The 25,071-nt window shown below is 42.7% G+C and overlaps 1 protein-coding gene and 1 long non-coding RNA gene across 6 annotated transcripts in view; one reads left to right on the forward strand and one right to left on the reverse strand.

Annotated features, from left to right (window-relative positions):
* The window catches only part of LOC310759538, a 209,833-nt gene extending 205,077 nt beyond the window's left edge, over window positions 1-4,756 (reverse strand). The window contains exon 1 of the long non-coding RNA XR_014546390.1: window positions 1,918-4,756. This is a non-coding gene — a long non-coding RNA (uncharacterized lncRNA). The remainder of the gene's footprint in view (window positions 1-1,917) is intronic.
* FBXW11 (F-box and WD repeat domain containing 11) overlaps window positions 1-24,168 on the forward strand; it is a 105,272-nt gene extending 81,104 nt beyond the window's left edge. For all 5 annotated transcript variants that reach the window (XM_083606563.1, XM_083606561.1, XM_083606562.1 and 2 more), the window contains 8 exons: window positions 7,248-7,385; window positions 8,420-8,538; window positions 13,750-13,999; window positions 14,814-14,932; window positions 15,840-15,950; window positions 16,065-16,143; window positions 17,027-17,214; window positions 21,699-24,168. In XM_083606563.1, the coding sequence (XP_083462689.1) occupies window positions 7,248-7,385; window positions 8,420-8,538; window positions 13,750-13,999; window positions 14,814-14,932; window positions 15,840-15,950; window positions 16,065-16,143; window positions 17,027-17,188 (978 nt within the window). In that variant the 3' untranslated portion in view covers window positions 17,189-17,214; window positions 21,699-24,168. The remainder of the gene's footprint in view (window positions 1-7,247; window positions 7,386-8,419; window positions 8,539-13,749; window positions 14,000-14,813; window positions 14,933-15,839; window positions 15,951-16,064; window positions 16,144-17,026; window positions 17,215-21,698) is intronic.
* The last annotated feature ends 903 nt before the right edge of the window (window positions 24,169-25,071 follow it).

Genomic DNA, 25,071 nt, shown 5'->3' on the forward strand with positions numbered 1-25,071 from the left:
CCCCGCAGCGAGCAGTTAAAGGAACCCCAATGATCCGCCCGCTTGCATGAAATGCACCGGGGCTGCCTCAGCTGGGGAGGGGGAACCTTCTCGATCCCCAGCTGAGCTGTGCAAAGAAGTTGCATCATCCCAGCCTGCAAGCGCCTGGGTGAAACCCCCTCAGCTCTCAAGGTGAGAGCTGGGGCAGTTTCACCCAGTGTCTCACGAGCAGAGGCCAAGGCATCTTGTTTTTTCAACATTGCAATAATAATAATAATAATAATAATAATAATAATAATAATAATAATAGATAGATAGAATTTATATACTGCCCTATAGCCGGGGGTCTCAGGGCGGTTCACAGAATAAAATCAAGATATAAAACCACAAAATAAAAGTAAAAGCAACAACCCAATAGCCCCCCCCCCAAAAGAACACATTTATATAGCCAAACCGCAATGTTTGGCTGGTGATACACCATGATGTTGAAAAGCTGGTATCGCCCAGCCCTACTGTTTAATGGTTACAGTAAAAAGATTGGCAGTAAGGTACAACGTAATACAAATAGTTTTATTAAATCTGTTATTTCCCAGCAGTCAATCTTTTTTTATTTGTTTAAATTTGCAACCTGCACAGTTTCCAAAAGGTTGGGGCCGCTCATTCATTTAAAAAATGTTAATAGAAGTAAATCAGACATGAAAAATGCTAAGAACCTTTCCTAGCCTCTCCCCTCCTGCTGCGAGAAGCTAACAAAAAGAAAGTTTTTCAAAAGATGCTTAGGCTTGGACGTCAACAGATCACCAAGGAGCAAAAATTACACTACTGTGGAGCAGCTATTTCTAGGGGGACACAGAGATCTGAGGCACATAATTTTTCTTGCTACTAATGTGAGCGGGAAACTGCTTAATTTATTGTGATTAGCTACATCAGTGCACTGATTCAGTTTAAAAGGAAACTGTTAAACTCAATGGCAGTGAGGAATTATGCATAGCAGAGTTGTAACCTGGCCTTTTTGACCCCTCTTTAAATTTGGGGCCAAAAATACATGCAGCTGCAAGGAGGAGTTGGCAAGTGACATTGTAGACTTGACATCAATGTGTGTTTAATCCCCAGCAAAAGTCTTATAAGAACACAGTGCTGTGCCTAAAACACACAACATTCCGTTGTGTATGGGAGGGGGTGATTATTGGAAATAGGTAAATGGTTTCTCTCCTTCCACAGTGCAGGCAGTTGAGGGCAATAGTTTTATGAAGAGGCTTTCTTGCATTCAGGGTGGTCCAATAACTTCTGGTACTGCCTGGATCCATTGTGCTGACCTGCCAGATTTAACTGTTTTAGGAACTCCCTTAAAGGGAAGACTATTTTTGGGTTCTTCCCAGGAAATTTTATTTAGGTATGCAAAACTTGTTTTTGTGGAAATCTGACTTGGTTCAGTTAATCATGTGCTTGGACACAGTCCCAAAATATTGTAGTACAATTTGACTCTTATTAGCAGACTGTGTTAATAGGCAGATTGCCAGGTGTACTGTTGATCTCCCAATTCTAAATCCCTGGGCCTTTTCCATATTATCCATGATGCTGGGCCAAATTCTTCATTATTCCTTTCGAATTAGTACAGATATAATTTATTCCTCATGAGCAGTTACAAACACTATATTTTGCTCTCCTGTCTTGTGACATATGGAAGCTCCCTGTCTCTCCCCTCCCCTGCAAGATTTTGAAGTGGGGATGGAGAATGTGGCCAGACTATTAAAAAGATTCCACCTATTGGACCCAAGGAAGGGAAGGTTAAAATATCCACCTAGATTCCCTCCGTCCGCCGAGACAAGATAGAAAAATGGATATATACCCATCTAGAAGTGACCAAGAAATTGAAGCATTATTCACTACAAGGACTTCTGGGCACATCTATTGCTTGATTTTCAGCATACGTCCAACCATGCTGGAAAGATAACACCATGAGCAATATGCTTACTCGGAATAAGTAGACTAAAATGGAATTGCAGCCCTGTGAACACTTGATTGGAGAATCTCTGCCCTACTTGCCCTCAGAGTTCTTCCTCCTTCCACCACCGCCACCACAGACACTCTAATAGTTGCTGTGGAGCTATTTCAGGTGCTATCTAGGGCAGGGACCAAAAATGAAAGTTAAGAGCTGCACACATGCAGCCTCCTTAGTGCTGCCTTGCGTTATGGAGATCATTATTCCTGCTCCTCTTGTTCTTTCTTCTAATCAAAGTGACAGTAACTATTAAGGCTTAGAACGAAGACCGAGAGCCACTCATGCAGTTTCTGTGGCCGTATTCTTTTTATGTAGTATGGTGCTACGAATGTTGCAGAAAGGCACCCTTTACTTCTAGGCTGATGTCAATAGCTCTAAGGATTAGTTCTCCGCTCTGATGTAGTAGATCTGTTGTCCGGGTGACACCACTCACCAACTGCAGGACAGGCACATATGACTTGACCATTTGTCCATACAAAAAACAAGCTCAGTGAAGAAAGTGAGAATATCAAAGAGAAGGTTAGGCTGGATTTCTCTTTCGCTTAATATGCTTGTTTCTCTATGGAGGGTTTTGATTTGTTTTGTTGGTAAGAGCATTATGTCATATTAACCCTCAATTGTACTGAAACAGTATGGTCCAGACACCCAGACTTCTTACTTTAGTAAGAATTACATGTCTGGCTAGCAGCCTTTTTTTAAAAAAGAAATCCCACTTGTAATTGTCATAGTAGGGCAGTACAGAACATAGTACAGCAGTACATAGTACAGCAGTGGCCCCAGGCTCCTGAAGGCAGTTGTAAATTACAAGGCTGATAAATTGGAAAGACCATCCAAGGAAAATGGTCGTTTTCCATAGCTGATGCTAGGACTGCCTGCACTCAATACTGAAATAAATAAAATAAGCAATCAGGCAGCTCAAATTCTGTACTAAGAAAAGCTGGATTCCATAACTCCTATAAAGTCTGCGAGTTTTGCATAATTTCCCTCCACAATTCTGCCATTTTCAATATGGAAGATGCTGAAATCTTAATGCACATCTTAACGAGAGGGGAAGATTCGTGTGGGGAAAGGTGGCCCCTAAGATCATTGCCATTTAGGTCTTCATAGATCGCATCCCATCGCCTTGGAATGAGACCAGAGCTTAGCCAGTTCAGCAAGAAGATGACTTAATACTCCCCACCTGAGCCCAACTCCTGCTAAAGCCCAGGCATCAGGATTCAGAAATGGAGTATCTATCTGTACAGTCTTCAAGGGCAACCTCAATTAGAGTATGTTGAAACAATCCATGAGGCATCACAAGGCATCAGTCACAAGTATGGCAAAATGAAAGTGCACCAGTGTTAGGTGCTCCTGGTTCTTCGTTTTGTGATTGGCCTGTTATGCCTGCATCAGAGCTGCATATATTAGAAATATGTTTCATACCCACAGCCTCCAATGTGCCTGGTTACAGAGGGCTGCATTCAGCAGGGCCTTTTCTTGATGGTCCTCAAAGGGCCCACCCACTCAGCTATATTTAGTTCTCTCGAATCCTTCTGCTTTGTAGTCGCATATGTTTCTACTCCTGCCAATTTCTGTGCAGCTGTATACTTTTTGTGTATTGTGGCTACTTTCCCAGTATACTGGCAACTGACACGGCAAAGGGGATTTTACAAATTCTCAAAAATACAAAATATTTTCCCACAGTAGCAACACCACATTAATGTGTCTCTGAAATCACATCTACTCATAGAATTAAACTGTGCACCTGCATGGATCTTACTGATTCACAGCTCTCTGGCCCGAGGATGAATAACACGCTCCAGTTGCTTTGATTTGCAGCCCACATTTTCTTCTGGTAACTTTATAAAGGAGCTTTTTAAAAATCTGAAAATTGCACAAAATGGAAAGCATGTTTCTCCCTAAACCCTTAGGTAGAATTGTTTTGACTGGTGTTTTATTTGGTGAACAGGCGCTTATGTGCAATACCTCAAGAATCAGTGGCATGCCAAAATATGTGACCGATTCGAGTGCCCACGTGGCCGGTGTGGGGAACTGTAAACAACTGAAGCACATATGTATAACCATATGAATTAGCCAGTTAATACTAATCAACTGGGTTTCTGTGTTGACTACAACCTGAGTCTTGCAGGGCTATTTTATGCCCATCCAACGCAGACTGAATTTATTTTAAATCTATGTTTCAATCAGTGGTTTAAAGGGGAGAAAAGACAGGTTTATATCAAGTTCCCCATTTTATAATAAATGCATTTCCTTGGAGTGTTTATACTACCTAAGAGCACAGTCCAGAACTTGTGGTCATGCAACTCCTGTGCCATTTGTAGTGGTGTAGACAAAGAGGAACAACTGTGAAATTTACAGATTTCTCCTTGGCTTTGTGTTCACATGCAGAAAACAATGCAAGTTCCCTTGTTTTAAGACAAAGTTAGGTGTGCACAATCTGGAATTATGGGTGATTAGCTACAGGGCAAAACAGTGTTTCCCCATGAGAGGGAAAGTAAATGTCCACGCTGTTTGGCTGTTTGCCACACTAGTAAATATATCATCTACTGCAGAGCTTTCCAAACTTTTCATGTTGGTGACACACTTTTTAGACATGCATCATTTCATGACACAGTAATTCTGTTTTACTAGCAAGCCAGAGGTTAAACTAACCCCTTTCCAGCCCTGTTTGGAGCGCAGGGAGAATTCACAGACACATCTATACACTGCAGTCGACGCACTAATGTTTGGACGCAGTCTACGGACACAGTTTGGAAAGCTCTGACCTCTATTCCCTCTATTCCCCTCTAAGTTTGGAGAAGAGTTAAAAAAAAATTGTTGCCAAAACTGCACCACTACTGCACCTGAGAGAGGTATAAGTAGGCTTGGGGGATACTATAATGTTTACAAAACCCCCTTTTTGTGGGATGGAAAACCTCTGTAGGGAGTTGCAAACCCCACAAAACAATCCAAGACACCGAACATTGAGTTAGATGGAAAAGAAAAGCAGGTAATTGGGGGAGAGAGAGGAATTAGCGGTCTGGTGGGAAGTTACTGATGATGATGATGAAGAAGAAGATGTGGTCATGGCACAACAAAATGCTACTGATTACTTGGCAGGCAGAAAAGGCTAGTGAAGACTCAAGACAAGGGGTACAGGAGGCAGTTATTTCTCTATGCCTCTTCCTCCACTGAATTGTGCTCCATTATTCCCCTTCTCTTTCTCCCTCCCAGGGAATTGAGCAAAAGAGGATGACAAAAGAGGCACATAGATATAAAAAAGGTACAGAGAACCATTTCATAGTTCACACCTGGAATTATTTATGTGTCTGTGTGAACCTCCCAGCAAATTGGATGGGTGATGCATAAATAAATACTAAAGGGTTGCGTGAGACACTGTGCAAGCAGAGTTCCACTTGTGCAGTGGGACTTCCCCTCTTCCCTGCCCCTCACACTCCCAAAATCTGCACAGATGTCGCTTGTTGGGTGCACAGATGTCGCTTGTGCAAGCCTAGCTGCAGTGTTGAATACAGCCCTAGATTATTTTAAAATGTCCCTAGGAATGGAAGTGAGAGTTGCCTATAGTAATTGGGGGAGAAATTCAAGATTTTAGCATAACCCAAGATGGGCCACCCTCCAAAATATCGCAGCAAAAAGAAGAATTGTGCGCTTTCTAACTCAGTTTTTATTTAAAACAGACACATTTAAAAAATAGCCCTGATTATGCAAATTCCTAAGAACATTCAGTGCACTGTCCCAGTATTTCAGGTTTGAGACAGTGACCATGACAGCCCTGTGGTGCCACACCGCATATTTCAGGGTAGGCTCTGAATGGTTTACAACAGCCCTGTGGCATTGCCCAGAGGAATTAACCTTCAATAGAGGGTCTACGTTTGGGCTGAGAGTAGCTTACGGCAACCCTTCCAATAAATCCACTGCTTTTAATCCCTATGGTGCAAGTTGGGTTGAAAACGTAACGTGAAGCAGCAGGGTAGTCCACTGTTAATATTGCAAGTTAGAGATTGGGCAAAAGCTGACCGGTTTGGATTCCCATTCTAAAAATCCCTCCCACCTCTCAGGTTGCTGTAACAGCCAATCTGTTCAAATGAACACATAAATCTTCTTTCCAGGTTAATTCTGGCATTTAGATGTCTCACACTGCAGTGACTTGCATGTAGACGTGTTGTCAGGGAATCAGGAGCAGGAGCACTGGGGAGAGAGGATTGGGAGAGCGAAGGGGAAGAATCCGAGGGCAGCGTAGGGGAGTATGACAGTGGCCCGAGAGATTCCATGAGCTTCTCCAGCGAATCAGAAGATTCCCAGAAGGGGGCGCCGATGGTCAGGGCAAGGGGGGTCCCAGGGGGGACGCACCAGAAACAAGGAGCCAGAGGGGAACCCCAAAGCAGCAGTGGGGGATCGGGACCAGTTTCCCCACCAGAGCGTAGTGGGGGGGAAGAGTCACATGTGTCAGGGGCAGTGTCTCCTCCAGAGAGGGAGTCAGGGCTGACCACGCCTCCAACGGAGGGGAGGTCAGTTGCAGCTAGCCCCCCCGAAGGGGGAAGCAGTGACAGCAGCAGTGGAACGGTCAGGAGGAAAGCTGCTGGCTGGGCGCGCGCGCCAAGTTCAAATGTGCAGGCGCGCGGAACAGCAGGAGACCCGGATGGGGAACCAGCTCCTAAAGCCCGCCGGAGGGAGGGAGAAGGCTCAGGGGAATCAGCGGGAGAAGAGGCTAGAAAGGGCGGAACCCCGGCAGGCAGGCGGACCCAGAGGAGGAAGGAGCAGCGGAGAAGGTGGAGCAAGGCTAGAATCTTAAATTGGTGTCAAGGGGGAGGAGACTCAGACGGAGCATCAGTGGTCTGACACTTTAGACGTGGGGCTGCGCGCTGCGGCTCTGGAAGTGAAACTGAACTTCAATAAAGACTTTTATACTTAACAACGAAGCAGCGTTGGTCCTTTGTGAGCTGGGACCTAGTGTAGCTCTGACACGTGTAGTTTTCCTTTGGACAAACTGGGTTTCCAGACTGAATCGTCTTTTGCCACAGAATTCTATGTTCATTAACTCAGATGCTGCTTTCTACCTGATATGACAACTCTGAGGGGGGTTAAGGGAAGGCTTGGGATAAGTTAGAGAACAATCCTCTTCATGTCTACTCATGTTCCATTATGTTCAGTGCGGCTTCCTTCCAGGTAAGTGGGTATGGAATTGCCACATAGTCTTAAACATGTGTGATACGAAAACGTGTCGGGATTCTACATCACCCACCCCCTTTTTTGTGGTCTCTTTTAGACTATAGAGTCTAACTGGCGATGTGGAAGGCACAACTTGCAAAGAATTCAATGCCGTTCTGAAAACAGTAAAGGTGTTTACTGCTTACAGTATGATGATGAGAAGATTATCAGTGGCTTAAGGGACAACTCCATTAAGGTAAAAAGGCCTTTCTTGACTACTTTTTGTCTTGTTTCTGGTGAGATCATTTGTTCACGTCTGCCAACTCTACAATTCTATGATTCATTGCTGCACAAAAGTTGAATATTGCTTGGTTGAAGATGAAGAAGTCTTGAGCCCTTACTAATAGTCTAGAATACAACATGCTGCCCATTGAGCCTCTGCTACATTCTGCTTTTCACAAGAAGAAGAAAGAGCAGATCTGAAAAAGCAGGATGTAATTCTTAAAATTTCTCTTTTGTTCCAGAGGTTTATGTATTTATTATTGGTCAAGCATGTATTAAGGGACGCGGGTGATGCTGTGGATTAAACCACAGAGCCTAGGGCTTGCCGATCAGAAGGTTGGCGGTTCAAATCCCCGCGACGGGGTGAGCTCCTGTTGCTCAGTCCCTGCTCCTGCCCACCTAGCAGTTTGAAAGCACGTCAAAGTGCAAGTAGATAAATAGGTACCACTCCGGCGGGATGGTAAATGGCGTTTCCGTGCGCTGCTCTGGTTCGCCAGAAGCGGCTTAGTCATGCTGGCCACATTACTTGAAAGCTGTACGCCGCCTCCCTTGGCCAATAAAGCGAGATGAGCGCCGCAACCCCAGAGTTGGCCACGACTGGACCTAACGGTCAGAGGTCTCTTTACCTTTACCGTACCCAGTTCTAGTTTCTGTTGCTTCTGCAAAAAGCACACGTGCATTCTCAAGCTTATTTGTAACCAGGGGGGCCAGAATATAATTTTTTTAAAACGTTGTAATGCTGGGGTGTTAAGGAATAATGGCAGTCAGGATTCTGTGATTATTTCAAAAACAAACAAACAAACAAAAAACACACACCTCCCTTTGCACAACACTATAATTCAGATATTCAGGTGAATTATGTATTTCTGTGTTTCCGGAAAGGCATAGAAAGTATAGAAGAAACAAGTGGGGAAACCCATGTCCACAGGGACTGTGGACTCATTTCGACATGGCTTTACAGATAGTGATTCTGCAGTCATCTAATTCTCTTGGGTTTCTGTTTGGCAGATCTGGGATAAAACAGGATTGGAATGTTTGAAAGTATTAACAGGACATACTGGCTCTGTTCTCTGTCTGCAATATGATGAAAGAGTAATTGTAACTGGATCTTCTGACTCCACTGTGAGGTGAGTATTTTTGTAGCTGCGAAACTGGTGAGAAGGATGATGTAAAGGGAAAATTCACAGCCAGTGAAAGGTATGACCTTTCTTGAGAAAAGAGGGGTTGCCCACCTAAATCTGGAATTCTCTAGATTCTCCCATGTTCCTGGTACTAGTTAGTCTTGTGTTTACAGGCCAATTAAGGACTGTATCCAACTAAGCAGTTCTGCCAGCACAACAAGGACTTTTAGCTGTGCAGTGGAACGTCCCTGCCCTCCTCTTCTCCTTGCATGACCCCGTAAATCTGTTTTGGAGGGTTGGGGAAAACCCCAGAACAGATTAATTAAATACTGTGAATTATGGCTTCTGTCGTTACGATTGCAGAAACACTTCAGTCTCTGTGCGACACCTAAAATGTTGTTGGATGGGGACAGTTGGCAGAGGATAATGGGTTGGCGTGAGGAAAAGACATAACCTTCTTCTGCCAGCCACATTTCCCAATAATACAACCAATATGTTGAATTTGGGGGAGACCTTGGGAAGACAGTTACAGAAGCTCAAAAGGAAGAGTTTTTCATTTATTAAAAAAGGAACAATTGGACTTGATTTGTCTACAGGAAACACATGTGATAAGGCTACATAGAAAAGTATTGATCAACAAAAGACTGGGTCAAGAGTTTATTTCATCGGACAAAGTTAAAAAAAGAGGAGTAGTGATTTATGCAAAGGAGAGTTTATCCCCGAAATTTATCTTTAAAGATGACCAAGGAAGATTTGTGGCAATTGAAATTCAAATACAAGGAGAGAAATTTCTGATAGTAGGAGTTTATGCACCAAATGAGGGGAAATCTGAATTCTTTAAAAAGTTGCATGAGACCTTGATGGACTATTTGGACTACAATGTGATTCTGATGGGTGATATGAATGGAGTGGTATCTACAAATATGGACAAGGCACAAAGACAGGTAGTCACCAAGGACGGTAGACTACCGAAAACCTTTTTTGAGATGACTGACAATTTGGACTTAGTTGATATTTGGAGAACAAAGAACCCCTTGGGTAGAGAGGGAACCGTCTTCTCTGAAGCCAAAATGACATGGACAAAAATTGACCAAATTTGGATAACTAGAGGACTGGCTCCAAAGACTAGAAAAGTGGAAATTTGTCCTAAAACCTGCTCCGACCACAATGCTGTGAAGATGGAGATGAAACTAATACCAACTGGCTCTTTTAGATGGAGGATGAATGACATCTTATTTAGAGATGAAGAAGTGATTAAGAAGGCCCAAAAAACCTTGAGAGACTATTTTGAGATAAATATGAACACCACTGTTGAAAAAAGAGTAATCTGGGACGCAAGCAAAGCGGTTATGAGAGGGTTCCTGATACAACAGAATGCAATAAAGAAGAGAACTCAAAATGAGAAAAAAGATAAAATTTTGGACAAAATAAAAGAAGGTGAGAAGAAATTGAGAGCGAAACCAAAATCGCAAGAGATTCTGAGAGAAATAAAGTTATATCAAGTACAATATATGAAAATGATGAACCAGGAAATAGAGTGGAAAATCAAACAGATGAGACAAAAGACATTCGAATCGGCCAACAAATGTGGGAAATTGCTAGCTTGGCAAATGAAGAGAAGACAAAAACTCAACACTATTACAAATTTGGAAGTGGAAGGAAAGAATATACAGAATCCAGTTGAGATTAGAAAATGTTTCCAGAGGTACTTTAAACAACTATATACACAAGGGCCACAGAAAGAAATTGATATAGATCAATTTTTGAAATTAAATGGACTACAAAAAATCTCTCAAGAAAATAAGTTAATGTTGAACTATAAGATAACTGAACAGGAGGTAGAAGGTGCCATCCAGAATATGCAATTGGGTAAATCTCCAGGACCGGACGGTTTAACTTCAAGATATCATAGATCTTTGAAAGACTGGATAATACAACCATTGAAGGAAGTTTGTAATGGAATTTTGGAAGGGAAACAAGCACCAGAGTCGTGGAAGGAAGCTTATATTACACTTATACCGAAAATCGAGTCTGAAAAGACACAACTTAAGAATTACAGCCCCATATCTCTGCTTAATGTGGATTACAAAATTTTTGCAGACATTTTGGCTAAAAGATTAAAAAAAGTACTAGTGGAAGAGATACATAAAGATCAAGCAGGCTTTCTCCCGGGCAGACATCTGTCTGACAACACGAGAAATATAATTAATATCTTAGAAAAATTACAAGTGAACATTAATACTAAAGCAGTTTTGATATTTGTAGACGTGAAGAAAGCTTTTAACAACATTTCTTGGAGTTTTATGAAGAAGAATCTTCAGGGGATGGGGGTTGCTCAAGGTTTTGGAAATGGTATAGGTGCAATTTATTCAGAACAAAAGGCCAAACTAATTGTTAATAATGTGGTGATGGAGGAATTTAAGATAGAGAAAGGGACACGACAAGGTTGCCCAATTTCCCCATTGCTCTTTATTTCGGTTCTGGAGGTTCTCCTAAATATGATTAGAAGGGACCAATTGGTTAAAGGTATACAAGTCGGAGCCAAACAGTACAAATTGAAAGCATTTGCAGATGATTTAGTACTGACATTACAGGAGCCAGAATCTAGTACTAAAAGAGTATTGGAATTGATTCAAGAATTTGGTCAGGTTGCAGGATTCAAGTTGAACAAGTTAAAAACTAAGGTTCTAGAGAAAAATCTAACACCGATTGAGAAAGAGAGGTTTCAGAAGGAGACAGGTTTAACACTGGTCAAGAAAGTAAAATACCTGGGGGTTAATATGACTGCTAAGAACCTGAATTTATTTAAAGATAACTATGAAAAATGTTGGTCAGAAGTGAAAAAGGATTTAGAAATATGGTCAAATTTGAAGCTTTCCTTGCTAGGCCGTATTGCTGCTATAAAAATGAATGTATTGCCAAGAATGCTGTTTTTGTTTCAATCATTGCAAATTTTGGACAAAATGGACTGTTTCAAGAAGTGGCAGAGAGATATTTCTAGATTTGTCTGGCAGGGCAAGAAGCCCAGAATAAAATTTAAAATACTAACCGATGCAAAAGAAAGAGGTGGATTTGCCCTGCCAGACCTTAAACTTTATTATGAATCAGCTGCATTTTGCTGGCTGAAAGAATGGCTGCTTCTTGAGAACACAGACATTTTGGATTTAGAAGGTTTTAATAATGTATTTGGGTGGCATGCATATTTGTGGTATGATAAGGTCAAAGCACATAAAGCATTTAAAAACCATATTGTCAGGAAAGCATTGTTCAATGTCTGGATAAGGCTTTCTGGGAGATGATCTATAACGAAATGAAAAAGGTATTTAAATATACCTTCCTGAAGAAACCAGAGGCCTTTCTCCTGGGCATGGTCGGCCAATTGGTGTCAAAGAAGGATAGAACTTTCTTTATGTATGCTACAACAGCAGCAAGAATACTCATTGCAAAGTATTGGAAGACACAAGATCTACCCACCCTGGAAGAATGGCAGATGAAGGTGATGGACTATATGGAACTGGCGGAAATGACTGGCAGAATCCGAGACCAGGGAGAAGAGTCGGTGGAAGAAGATTGGAAGAAATTTAAAGACTATCTACAGAAATACTGCAAAATTAATGAATGTTAGAATGATGTCGGAATGAAGTTAAGTGGTTTTAGCAGCAATGTTATAAAGGAGTATGTAAAAATGGATTGTTAACAGGTGAGAATGCAAAGTTATAATATATCAAGGTAAAGGATTAAGATAAAAACAAGGAGGGAAAGGATTTGCTGAATTAACTAACTGAACTGGAATACAAAAAAAGGGAGGTGTGAGGAGGTCAGGGAAACAAGTAAATGAAAGATAAGATATGAAAAGATTGATATGTTTTTAACTGTTTTTATTTTTTTCTGTATTTTGTATTTTCTCTTTCCCCCCCTTCTTTTTCTTATTTTGTAACCTTTTTTGAAACTTTAATAAATATCTTTAAAAAAAAAAGACAGTTACAGAAGCTCCATGGAGGAAGGGCTAAGCACCCTCTCCCACACACCACTGCTGCCCACACACCACTGCTCCCGATGGCTTATAGCAGTTTGAGAGCCAACATTGCTTTCAAAACCTGGGTCTGCCCCTAGTCGTGCGGTTTTGTCTCCTAGCAGCCCCATAAAAGTGATTTCAAACAAAAAATGGGCCTTAACCACCCTCGCTTAACCAAGACTCCACTTCCTCAGAGTCTTGTGAAAGAACAATGTCAAACAACAATTGCTGACCTCCTTCTACCGGTCCACAATAGAAAGTGTCCTCTCATATTGTATCACACTGTGGTACGTTGGCTTGACAGCCACGGACAGAAAATCTTTACAGAGGGTGATGAACACAGCACATGATACCATGGGCTGTCCCCTGAGCCCGCTAGATGACATCGCAAGGGATCGTTGCCCTAGGAGAGCGAGGGAAATGCTCAGGGACGATTCACACCCCGGCCAGCTCCTCTTTAATCTTCTACCCTTGGGAGGAGATATAGAAGTATAGTCAGTCGTACCAACAGACTAAAAAACAGTTTCTATCCGTGGGCTGTTATGCTGCTGAACAGAAAATAATATAGTGCAACTGACTTTCGGGGTTGGTGTGTTGTGTGAAAAGCACACAGAGTGCAATGAGACTGAGTGTTTGTGGTGGGGGGGAAGGGAGGCTCGGTTAATTTCATTGTACACAGGTTGTACATTGACAATAAAGGTATTATTATTATTATTACTACTACTACTACTACTACTACAGTGGTACCTCAGGTTAAGTACTTAATTCGTCCTGGAGGTCCATTCTTAACCTGAGACTGTTGTTAACTTGAAGCACCACTTTAGCTAATGGGGCCTCCTGCTGCCGCCGCACCACTGGAGCACGATTTCTGTTCTCATCCTGAAGCAAAGTTCTTAACCTGAAGCACTATTTCTGGGTTAGCGGAGTCTGTAACCTGAAGCATATGTAACCTGAAGCGTATGTAACCTGAGGTACCACTGTATTATTAACCGCTGAAAGTGGACAGGGCTTTCTGAGCACTTGAACATGGAGATGGACGGTGGTGTGTCTTTGCAAGAATGATGCGCTGCTACTGATGATATTTAGCAGTTTGTGGTTTGAAACAATTAAAGGCTCACCAGTACCACCACCCATGAAACTAGCTTTTGATCGCATAGCATTTGATCCCAAATGATTTGATGTGTGTATATGTGCTTTTGCAGAGTTTGGGACGTGAACACGGGTGAAGTCCTCAACACACTGATTCATCACAACGAGGCTGTGCTCCACTTGCGTTTCAGCAATGGCTTAATGGTAACCTGTTCAAAGGACAGATCTATTGCTGTCTGGGATATGGCCTCACCGACTGACATCACTCTGCGCCGCGTATTAGTTGGCCATCGGGCGGCTGTTAACGTCGTTGACTTCGACGACAAGTATATTGTATCTGCTTCTGGTGATAGGACCATTAAAGTAAGTGGACAACCAGTTTCTCAAAATTGCAAATTCAGAAAGGAGTTATGGGAGAAAAAGTTTGGTCTCTTACTAACGTGTTGCTGAAACACCCATTCAAGTAGTTTCTAAGAATTGTGGTTGTATGTCTGGCATTCCCCATATGCAGCCTTTCTCAACCAGGGGCCCCTAGATCTTGTTGGACTACAACTCCCATCATCCCTAGCCAGCTTGGCCAGTAATGATGGGAGTTGTAGTTCAGGAACATCTAGGAACTATGTTTCTGGGAAAGCTCTTGAGAAAGGCTGCTTTAATGGCTTTAAGCTTTTTTAGATATTTCCCTTTGTAGCACACTGTTGTCATGAGGTTAAGTAGAGCAATTTAAGTGGGAGTAGGGAAATCCTTATTCTTGCCCAGGGGCAGATTGTGACCTTCCAGCTCTCTCTGCCTAGCCCTTGAGATTCTCCCCAAGCACATCCTCTCCTCAAGGACTTTTGCTTAGCTGGTGTGTGCCTAGATGAAGGATGGGGAGATTGGGGGCAAGGTGTGTAGAATCCTCTGACTTTTTACACAGCTGAAATATAGCCCACTGTACTAAGGTTGGATTCACATCCATTACTTTGGCCTCTGACCACGCCCACCATTGACATATGTGCCCCCCCAATCTTCCCTGGGGGGGGGGATGTGATCTATAGTCAGAAAAAAGGGAAGGCTTTCGGAATGAAAACTGTATTTTGCCTTCATCTCATTTCATCTCTGTCTTTTAATGCAGAATTTCAAAATGTACCAAATAACCATTATATCTTTTGCAGTTAAATATTTATTTTCCTCTTAGGTCTGGAGCACAAGCACATGTGAATTTGTTCGCACTCTTAATGGGCACAAGCGAGGCATTGCCTGCCTGCAGTATAGGGATCGGCTTGTTGTGAGTGGATCATCAGACAATACCATTAGGTAAGGGGTGGGTGGAATCTGTGAAGATAAACGGAAACAGTATTGTTTCATTGCAACCCCCTTTTCATTTGACTGCCCAAGCACCAGGTTCCAGTTTTTTGTCGTCTTATCTTGCTGGATTTCATTTTTTTAAGGTTTTGTTTTTTATGTATAGCCTGTCCTATCTTTCTTCCATTGTGGAACCTAGGTGATACACATCTAGTTTCCAGGAGGGCACTGATCAGTCCCAGGAATACTTAGCTTAAACTAGGTGGCAGCCTCACGTGCCATCAGACCACCCCCAGGGATCTGTGTGCTTTTCTCGGCCATACTTAGTTCGGTTAGCTGTTTGTCACAAACTTGATTCCCTGGTGCAAGTAGCAGCTGGCCGCAGGTGAGCTTCTAGAAGAGGAAGATACCATTGCACATGTACAAAGCTGCTGGCCTGTTGCGTATGGCCAGTGTTGCACAGAGTTTGGCCAAATAATAATAACGACAACAACAACAGCAAATAACTTATTTATTTATACCCTTTCCAACTGGCTGGGTTTCCCCAGTAGCATCAGCTCAGAGGGGAGACAGTGCTAGGGTCAAAAGCAATTGGGACAGGCAAAGGCTGTATGGAAACTCACTTACCGTTTTGAAGAATGGTCTTAATGCAAGCTCTGCTTAGTACATTAAATTATTTTGAGCCAAGTAATCAAGCTTAACCACTGGTGCGAGAGGGAAGTAGTGACCCTACTCCAGGGAATCTGTCCAGCGTGGCCCCCAAGTGATTCAGCATCCACAACCAATATTGTGTTGAGTATAGCCTTTTCAGAAATAATCAGGTCAAGCTGTGATGGAAATTGCAAAAGGTATATAAGAAGGAGTATATGCTTGTTGCTTTTATTTTTTTGAAAAAAGTTGTACGTGTTCCTTCTTTCAGGCTTTGGGATATCGAATGCGGGGCCTGTTTAAGAGTGCTAGAAGGACACGAAGAACTGGTTAGGTGCATCAGATTTGATAACAAGAGGATTGTAAGCGGAGCCTACGATGGGTATGTGCTTGAAAGCAAAGTTCTGTTTTCACTCGGGAGGTTGGTTTTCTGTGGTTCTTAGTACTCGGAGGGTGTTGTAGTTTTCTCACTGCCTTTTCTCTCTTTGCTTCATAGCAAAATCAAAGTTTGGGACTTGCAAGCTGCTCTTGACCCCCGTGCCCCAGCAAGTACACTATGCTTACGTACATTGGTGGTATGTACATTAACTATACAGATATTATTGTACAACAGTAGTACACGTTGACCATACTTTTGTCTGCTTGTTTCTAAATCTACTACCTTGTAATGGAGTGGAAATTTGGTGTGTTTTTGCCAGAGGATGGCAACACCAGAACGGGCCTGTTCTGCAGTGGCTCTCTGTTTTTCTTAATTCCCTCTCCGGGGAGACTCACCTTGCACCTTCATTACATAGCTGTAGGCACCAGGTGAAAATGTTTAACCAGGCTTTTTGCTGATTAGCATTCTAAGTTTGTAGGCAGGCAATGGGGGCATAACTGGTGTGCCTTGTTTTTATTGTGCATTTTGTTTTCTCATTTTAGATCGTGAACTGCCCTGTGATCTTCACATGCAGGGTGGTACACAAATTAAATAAACCAATTAAATGGATGCAGTAATTGTTGAAAGCAAATATTTGGCATGTTGTCTGTGTGAAATCCAGCTCTTCCTGATTAGTCTCTAAAATGTCCCAAGGTGTCACTATTGTGCTAGATTACTCCAGTCCCTTTGTCTTCTGAATGATAACCTACACGCTTCCTCCTTCCTTTAAGAAATCCTTTATGACACGGGGCTCTTTCTGATGTTAGTCAAACCCAGAGTAGACCCATGGAAATTAATTGTAGAATTGGGACCCTACGGGTCACCTTGTCCAACCCCTGCAATGCAGAAATGAATGTGACTAACTTAACATTAAATTCAACGGGGCCTACTCTGAGTTTGACTAACATTTTATAAAACTCATGATTGTCGCATTCATATTTCCTTCCAACTACAAGTGGAAATGAATATTTGAGTGCAAGTATGAACACGATAAACAGTCTTCTGCCCTCCTAACTGCAAACTCTTTTGCCATTTTTCAGGAACACTCAGGACGTGTGTTTAGACTCCAATTTGATGAATTTCAGATCATTAGTAGTTCCCATGATGATACCATTTTGATTTGGGATTTTTTAAATGTGCCCCCCAATGCACAAAATGAGACACGCTCTCCATCAAGAACATACACTTACATCTCCAGATAACAGTCTGCAATGTACTGCTCTCCAAGGTAAGCCTTGCTATCTTAAGGATGCCCTTTTTGTATCCACTATACCGCCAGCCCTGGCAGTGGGCCTGGCAAAAGTGAATTTTCGTTCATGCTTTCAGTGAGATTTTTCAGTAGAACAAGTGCAAACCATCTTTAGATAAAAAAAATAAAAAAAATTGTCCAGTAGCACCTTAAAGGTAAAGGGACCCCTGACCATTAGGTCCAGTTGTGGCCGACTCTGGGGTTGCGGTGCTCATCTCGCTTTATTGGCCGAGGGAGCCGGCGTACAGCTTCCGGGTCATGTGCCCAGCATGACTAAGCTGCTTCTGGCGAACCAGAGCAGCGCACGGAAACACCGTTTACCTTCCCGCTGGAGTGGTACCTATTTATCTACTTGCACTTTGACGTGCTTTCGAACCTTAGAGACCAACTAAGTTTGTTCTGGGTATAAGCTTTTGTGTGCATGCACACTTCTTCAGATACACTGAAACAGAAGTCATCAGACCCTTATATATAGTGAGGGGGGGTGGGGTTTTTCTCAGGAGGGTAGTAAGAGGTGGGTGATTGACTCAATGGGTATGGTAAACCTGTTGACGACTTAACGACTGCAATTAGTCCTACAGGAAAAAGCAAGGGGTAGTATGCAGATGATTAACATATGTAATGAGACAGGACTCCAATATCTCTATTAAGACCAGGTCTCTCCTGGACACGAAAGCTTATACCAAGAACAAACTTAGTTGGTCTCTAAGGTGCTACTGGATAAGGTGAATTATCAATAGGGTATGCTCAAAAACTTGTGAGTGATAAACACACCTCTCCTCCTCTCTATCCCGCTTTCCCCAAAGAAGTGTATATACCTCAAATGAGAAGCATACTTCTATGAGGAGGATAGTAATTGTAAGGAATGGCAATCTAATGTCCCCTTCCCAGGCTCCTTGAGACAGTGTGTTATTTGGCTAAAGCAGGGGTTAGCAAACTTTTTCAGCAGGGGGCCGGTCCACTGTCCCTCAGACCTTGTGGGGGGGCCAGACTATATTTTGGAAAAAGAAGAAGAATAATGAATTCCCATGCCCCACAAATAACCCAGAAGTGTATTTTAAATAGAAGCACACGTTCTACTCATGTAAAAACACCAGGCAGGCCCCACAAATAACCCAGAGATGAATTTTAAATAAAAGGACACATTCTACTCATGTAAAAACACCAGGCAGGCCCCACAAATAACCCAGAGATGAATTTTAAATAAAAGGACACATTCTACTCATGTAAAAACAGTGTTTCTCAGACTGTCCGTGGGCCGGATTGAGAAGGCGATTGGGCCGGATCCAGCCCCTGGGCCTTAATTTGCCTACCCATGGGCTAGAGGCACATATTGGAGGAGGAAGCAATCACCAGTGAAGGGATTTCACTCCCATGCTTTCCTATTGGGCATCAGTCATCTGAGAGGCATGATCTGCCATGGTTGTGGGGATCATGTACAACAGAAGATAATTGTGGATAGGGGTGGGGGGCAGTTGTAGGCAATACCTCTTTGCTGTTGCAGGCCTTGGGCAATTTCCAAACCCTGGCTTAGGCTTGAGTTGCCCTGGAAACATAAAGCCGTGTCTCCCTTAAGTAGAGAGAGAGGTAGGCAAGTCATTGAACAGCTGTCTGAAAAGTGCAAAACTCCGTAGCAAAACAAAGTCCCCTGGAAGCTGGAGGTTTCAGTTTCTGATCCTTGGCATCTTCAGATGTCGAACTGAAACTTCCAATGTGCGCCAGGCAAAAACATTTCTCTTCTCCCAGGCTTTTGGCTAATTAAACAGTCTATGGTCTTTTAAACTGTTGGGGTGGGGGGCAATGTTTCTGCTTGTTCATATGCTACCTACCGTATTCTTCGCTCCATAAGACACACCTGACCATTAGACGCACCTAGTTTTTAGAAGGGGAATGCAAGGAAAAACATATTTTTAAAGGGAGCGCTGAGCAGAGCCTTTATGCATCCCAGGCTCTGCACAGCGCTTCCTTTCACGAGCCGCGTGGAGCGTGTGTGCGGCGCTTGCAGGCTTTTCCCCAGGAGGGAGAAGGGCAGCCCATCACTCACACGCAGAAGCCGCACACCCTTTAAAGAGCGCACGGCTTTTGCGTGCTTTTCTATGAGGAGGGAGAAGAGACTGACACAGCCAGTCAGTCTCTTCTCCCTCCTCAGGGAAAAGCCCCCAAGAGCGGCGCACCCTTTAAAGAGCGTGTGGCTTTTGCGGGTCCCCCACCTCGTAGAAAAGCCCGCAGGAGCCGCACACCCTTTAAAGAGCGTGCGGCTCCTGCAGGCTTTTCTACGAGGAGGGAGAAGGGACTGAAGCGGTCAGTCAGTCCCTTCTCCCTCCTGGGGAAAAGCCCGCAAGAGTCGTGTGGAGCTTGTGTGTGGCTCTTGGGAGCTTTTCCCGCCTGCCTCCCGCCTGCATTCGCTCCATAAGACGCACACACATTTCCCTTTACTTTTTAGGAGAGAAAAAGTGCGTCTTATGGAGCGAAAAATACGGTACTTTTTGTGTTTTTATATTGTAAACTTCCCTGTGATCCTCAGATGAAGGGTTGTATAGGGACTCCTGACCATTAGGTCCAGTCGTGGCCGACTCTGGGGTTGCAGTGCTCATCTCGCTTTACTGGCTGAGGGAGCCGGCATACAGCTTCCGGGTCATGTGGCCAGCATGACTAAGCCACTTCTGGCGAACCAGAGCAGCGCACGGAAACGCCGTTTACCTTCCTGCCGGAGTGGTACCTATTTATCTACTTGCACTTTGACGTGCTTTCGAACTGCTAGGTTGGCAGCAGCTGGGACCGAGCAACGGGAGCTCACCCCGTCGAGGGGATTCGAACCGCCGACCTTCTGATCGGCAAGCCCAGGGCTCTGTAATTTAACCCACAGTGCCACCCGTGTCCCTGAAGGGTTGTATAGAAATAAATGAAAATAAACCATCCTTGCCTGCTGTCCATGCTAGCTGGCGTTGATGGAAGTTGGAGTCCACAAAAACATTTGGAGGGTCGCAGGTTTCCCTGGAGGGAAGAGCCACTGCCAATCCAAGTGGATTGTGCCGGACTTCCAGTGATCAGGCTCTGTTTAAAGCGGCTTCCTATTCTCTGCAGTGTTTCCCACATCACAGGGCAGAAATGTTGCTCCGTTTTATAAAGCTGTAAAATAACAAATATTACTAATGATAGAGGAGCTGTTTTATGTGCTCTGCTCAAGTAATGTAGGTTTCTAACTTTTTAACCAAATCCTGCACCTTTTCCCTTCTCGCTGTCCCAAATGAATATGCCTTTTAAAGTCGATCATTTCTGACAACCCTGGCGCTCTTGGCCGTAAGAGAATTTTATTGCCTTCTGTTGAATTCCTTTTTTTATTATAACAGGATCAAAATTGTTACCATATGATAATCTTAATATAATCTGCTATTTAAACACTTTAGTGGAAAATAAAATAAAAAATGTTTTAGCCTCTTAGCGGCGAAACTCCCATGTCCATAACTGAGCACCAAAGCTTGCCTCTCTTGGGAAGAAAAATATATATAGAAAATTAGGTTTAATTACTGTGTGCTTAATTTCAGTAAGTTGCATTAGTTTCAGGAGAGCCAATAAAGCACTGCACTTGTATAACTGTAATATTGCAGAGAGAACTTAACTCTTGCCTGCATTAAAAGGTCTTCCTTTAAATCAGTTGAATCTTTCTTGATAATGCCCTAGATCCAGAGCTGTCTTGTGTGGACACTAAGACACTTTTATACAAGATAGCCCTATAGATGTCTCCTGACTTCCCCTTCCACTGTAGCTTTTTGTTCCTCATAACACACCATTCCTGCTTTTGACAGGTTGGCTCTGCTCGGGAGCTGGTCCCTGCTAGGCTTGCAGAGGAAAAATTGGGAAAAATTGCAGCCACTGCTTTACCTGGCTTACACCTGATGTCATACGACATCAGTTGCAGGTCAGGTGAGTATGGCTGGAAGATGGGAGAAGACACCATCTCACCAGCCAAATATCAGCCACAGAATGTATTGGTTAGAAGTGGACAGAATGACAAATAACCAAATAAAGTACAGTGGTACCTCGGGTTACAGACACTTCAGGTTACAGACTCCATTAACCCAGAAATAGTACCTCAAGTTAAGAACTTAGCTTCAGGATGAGAAGAGAAATTGTGCAGCGGCGGTGGGAGGCCCCATTAGCTAAAGTGGTACATTGGGTTAAGAACAGTTTCAGCTTAAGAACGGACCTCCAGAAAGAATTAAGTTCTTAACCCGCGGTACCACTGTACCAAAAACAAGCCAGCCCTAGGGAATTTAAAAGTACTTGCCAAACAAACTATGTCTTTAAAGAGTGGTGAAATACCACTGAAAAAGCAGAACATCCATAGCAAAGAGTTCCCTAAATGACAGGTGTGACCACTGTAGATGTGTGCACCGTTGCCTAAAATCTGACAGTAAGCAACTATAGACTGTTGAAATTAATTCAGACTTCTTCTTTTTTAGGATTCCACAGTCTTTGAACTACTGGACATTTGGCAATTACACACCTGAAGACATCAGCCACCGCTAAAGTCAGAAGTGGTTCTAGATGCTGTGTAGATGCAAAGCAGCACAAGTCTATATCTAAACTTACCTTTTCCAGTCCTCCTCCACTCAGTCTGGTCTCCTCTGAGAAACTGACTAGGAATTCACTGAGTCCAGCTAGAAGAAATTCAGTCTGTCCTTCACTGCAGTGCAAGATCCAAAGCTTCATGAGTAAATTGCCCATATACACTGAACTGATGGCTTGTTTTTCCAGGAGTAAATCAGATGTCAAGGAAGGACTTGACCTAATTTATATTTGCTTTGCACTTTTATCTGACTCTGAAGAAGAAAAACATTCTCAGTGAAATGTGGGTGCCAAACATACCCAGAATGTACAGGGCTTTGCTCTCAAAGCCACCCTCCTCCTGTAGACTTTACGTTTCACGACTGATGCGGATCCTCTTCTGTTGGCTAGGAGTGTCAATTGGACTGATAGAGATATTTCTGAATGGATCAGTAATATTTTGGATGATTGTTTACTTATTTCTGCAACAGTAATTTGCTTTAATTTAACGATTGTAAATTGGGCTAGAGTATCTAAACTAGGTGTACAGCACTGTCCTTTCTTTTAATTGTGCTTTGTACTACAGCCGTCCTCCTCCTCCTCCTCCTCCTCATGTTTGGTATAGTCAAATCCTTCATGTGTGCTTGCCTCATAATTTCCAATACCGTAACTGTATAAGCATGTAGATATATTGTACATAAACATTGTAACCTCCAAGTGCTGGGAGTCTGGGTCTCCTGATACTGTATGCAGATTTCAAGGAATAAGTTTTTAAGCGTCAAGGCATTCATACTACTGGCACCATAATGGGGTTGGGATGAATTGCTTTAGAAATATTTCTCTGTGAATAGGAGGATTTTGGTATCCATTGGGATTTTTTTAAAAAAGAAAAAGAAGAAGAAAAAATGAGGTGAAACATCTTTAATGTTAAGCTTCAAGAACGTTTTTTTTAATTTAAGAAAAAAATTAAAGTTAAAAGTGGTTCTGATTTTCCACGCTGCAATATTTGCAAACCATCTTAAGCCGTTGGCCAAAGTTGCATACCTGGAAACAACTTTTACAATCCATTCAGATAGTCCTTGATCTTACCATGCTTATGTGTTGAACTGAAGCAGAAACTGCAATTCCACTGTGATCTTGTAAGAGAGATGGTCTGTGTTCCTTAACAGTTCTGTTGAGAAACCCGGCGGATTATGGCCACACGTCATTGGAATGTCTTCTCCTTTAAAAGTATGACTGGTGGTGGCAGTTAGTCATACGCTTCCCTGTACAAAAGCAAACTTCCTAGTCTCTCTCTCCTCTTTTTAAGTTATTGCTGGGCAATATTGTTTAGTGGCTTCTTCTTAATGCTAGTTTTGAAAATTATTAACTAATAAAATATAATACTGGATGGTCTAAGAACTGTGTAGTTGGCATGGATATGGATACTGTCATTCCTTAGTCATATGGTTTTGTATTTGTTTTTCCTTTGCCGCCACTCCTGATTTCTCTTTCCCTCTCCCTTTTTTCTTTTGGTTGAGGGGTCAAGGAATGTTGATAACCAATATATAAAAAAAGACCAATGAATGAATATCGCTTATTTTAGTGGAACAGCTGCGGCTGGATATTTCACTTGCACACCTGCCAGCTTGTCAGTCAAAAGAAAGCACACGTGAGATGTGAACAAAAGGCGCAACTTTTTGATCTGCTTCTGGTATTCCACTCTTTGCCTTCCTAGATGTTACAAATCAACTGCTTTTTGCATTCATGAATTCCCCCCTCGGAGCACTGCTTCAAAGACTTAAGACATGGATATGATCAAATCCATCAGAGGATGCCTTTCCCATGTTCTCGGTTTTTAATATGGTGGACAGTCACACAACTGTCTTATGATAGCTGTAATATGAATGGACCCCCCCCCCCCAATGTCATTGAATGGCTGTCATGTGAAAGACTTTCTATTGCAGCCCTGAAGAAAAAGGTATTTATGGAAAACTATCCTTTTTTAATGCATGTGTAAGATGAAATTCATGTTTTTTTTCCATGGGAAATAATGGTATTTGAAGATGCAGCCTAAACTACTTTTGATTGTGCTTGGTGTAACATAGCTGTGGAGTTTGTGACTGGCACCCAGGGAGCTTGACTCTTGGGATTTAATGATAGTGATCCTGGCTGTACTCTGGACTTTGTCTCGCTAATCATTACTGAGCAGCTGTATGTTACTGCTAGATTAATGTTTCAAAGCACTGGGATAGTCTTATTCTAACTTGTAATTATGTTTGCCAGTTACCTGTTTGGAAAGTTTGTGTATGAACAGCTTATTGGACAACTGTTGAATTGTACAGATATTGTTCATGATATAAGGCTTTGTACTGTGGAATGTGCTTAATAAAAAAATTCTAAACACCTTTTTGTCCATATTACTAACCCAACATTATTATACTTCAATCAAGTTCTAATTCTGAATGGCTGAAATTTGTGTTTCCTGTGTAGTTTTGAAGGGGCTTCTGTCATCAATCCTACCATCTTCAATATACACAAATGATAGTAAAAGTAGAATTATGTCTTGATAAAACATTGGTAGATCTGAGCAAATGGCAGCTTCACAATCCCACATGCACTGAGGCATTGCTAAAACCTTAGAGACCAACTAAGTTTGTTCTGGGTATAAGCTTTCGTGTGCATGCGCACTTCATCAGATACACTGAAACAGAAGTCACCAGACCCTTATATATAGCGGGAGGGTGGGGTTGGGTTTTTCTCAGGAGGGTAGTAGGAGGTGGGTGATTGACTCAATGGGTATGGTAAACCTGTTGACGACCGTTAACGACTGCAGTTAGTCCTACAGGAAAAAGCAAGGGGTAGTATGCAGATGACAAAGAATAGCTTTAGCATATGTAATGAGACAAGAATCCAATCTCTATTCAGACCAGGTCTCTCCATAGTTTTCAGTTTAGTAAGACCATGGGTAGGCAAACTTAAGGCCCAGGGGCCAGATCCAGCCCAGTTGCCTTCTCAGTCCAGCCTGTGGACGGTCCGGGAATCAGCGTGTTTTTCCATGAGCAGAATGTGTGCTTTTTATTTAAGATGCATCTCTGGGTTATTTGTGGGGCCTGCCTGGTGTTTTTACATCAGTAGAATATGTGTTTTTATTTAAAATGCATCTCTGGGTTATTTGTGGGGAATAGGAATTCATTCATTCCCCCCCCAAATATAGTCCAGCCCCCCAACAAGGTCTGAGGGACAGTGGACCGGCCCCCTGCTGAAAAAGTCTGCTGACCCCTGAGTAAGACCATGATAGACACTGGA

This window comes from Podarcis filfolensis, assembly GCF_964270895.1.
Source record: "Podarcis filfolensis genome assembly, chromosome: 3".
NCBI lineage: Eukaryota > Metazoa > Chordata > Lepidosauria > Squamata > Lacertidae > Podarcis > Podarcis filfolensis.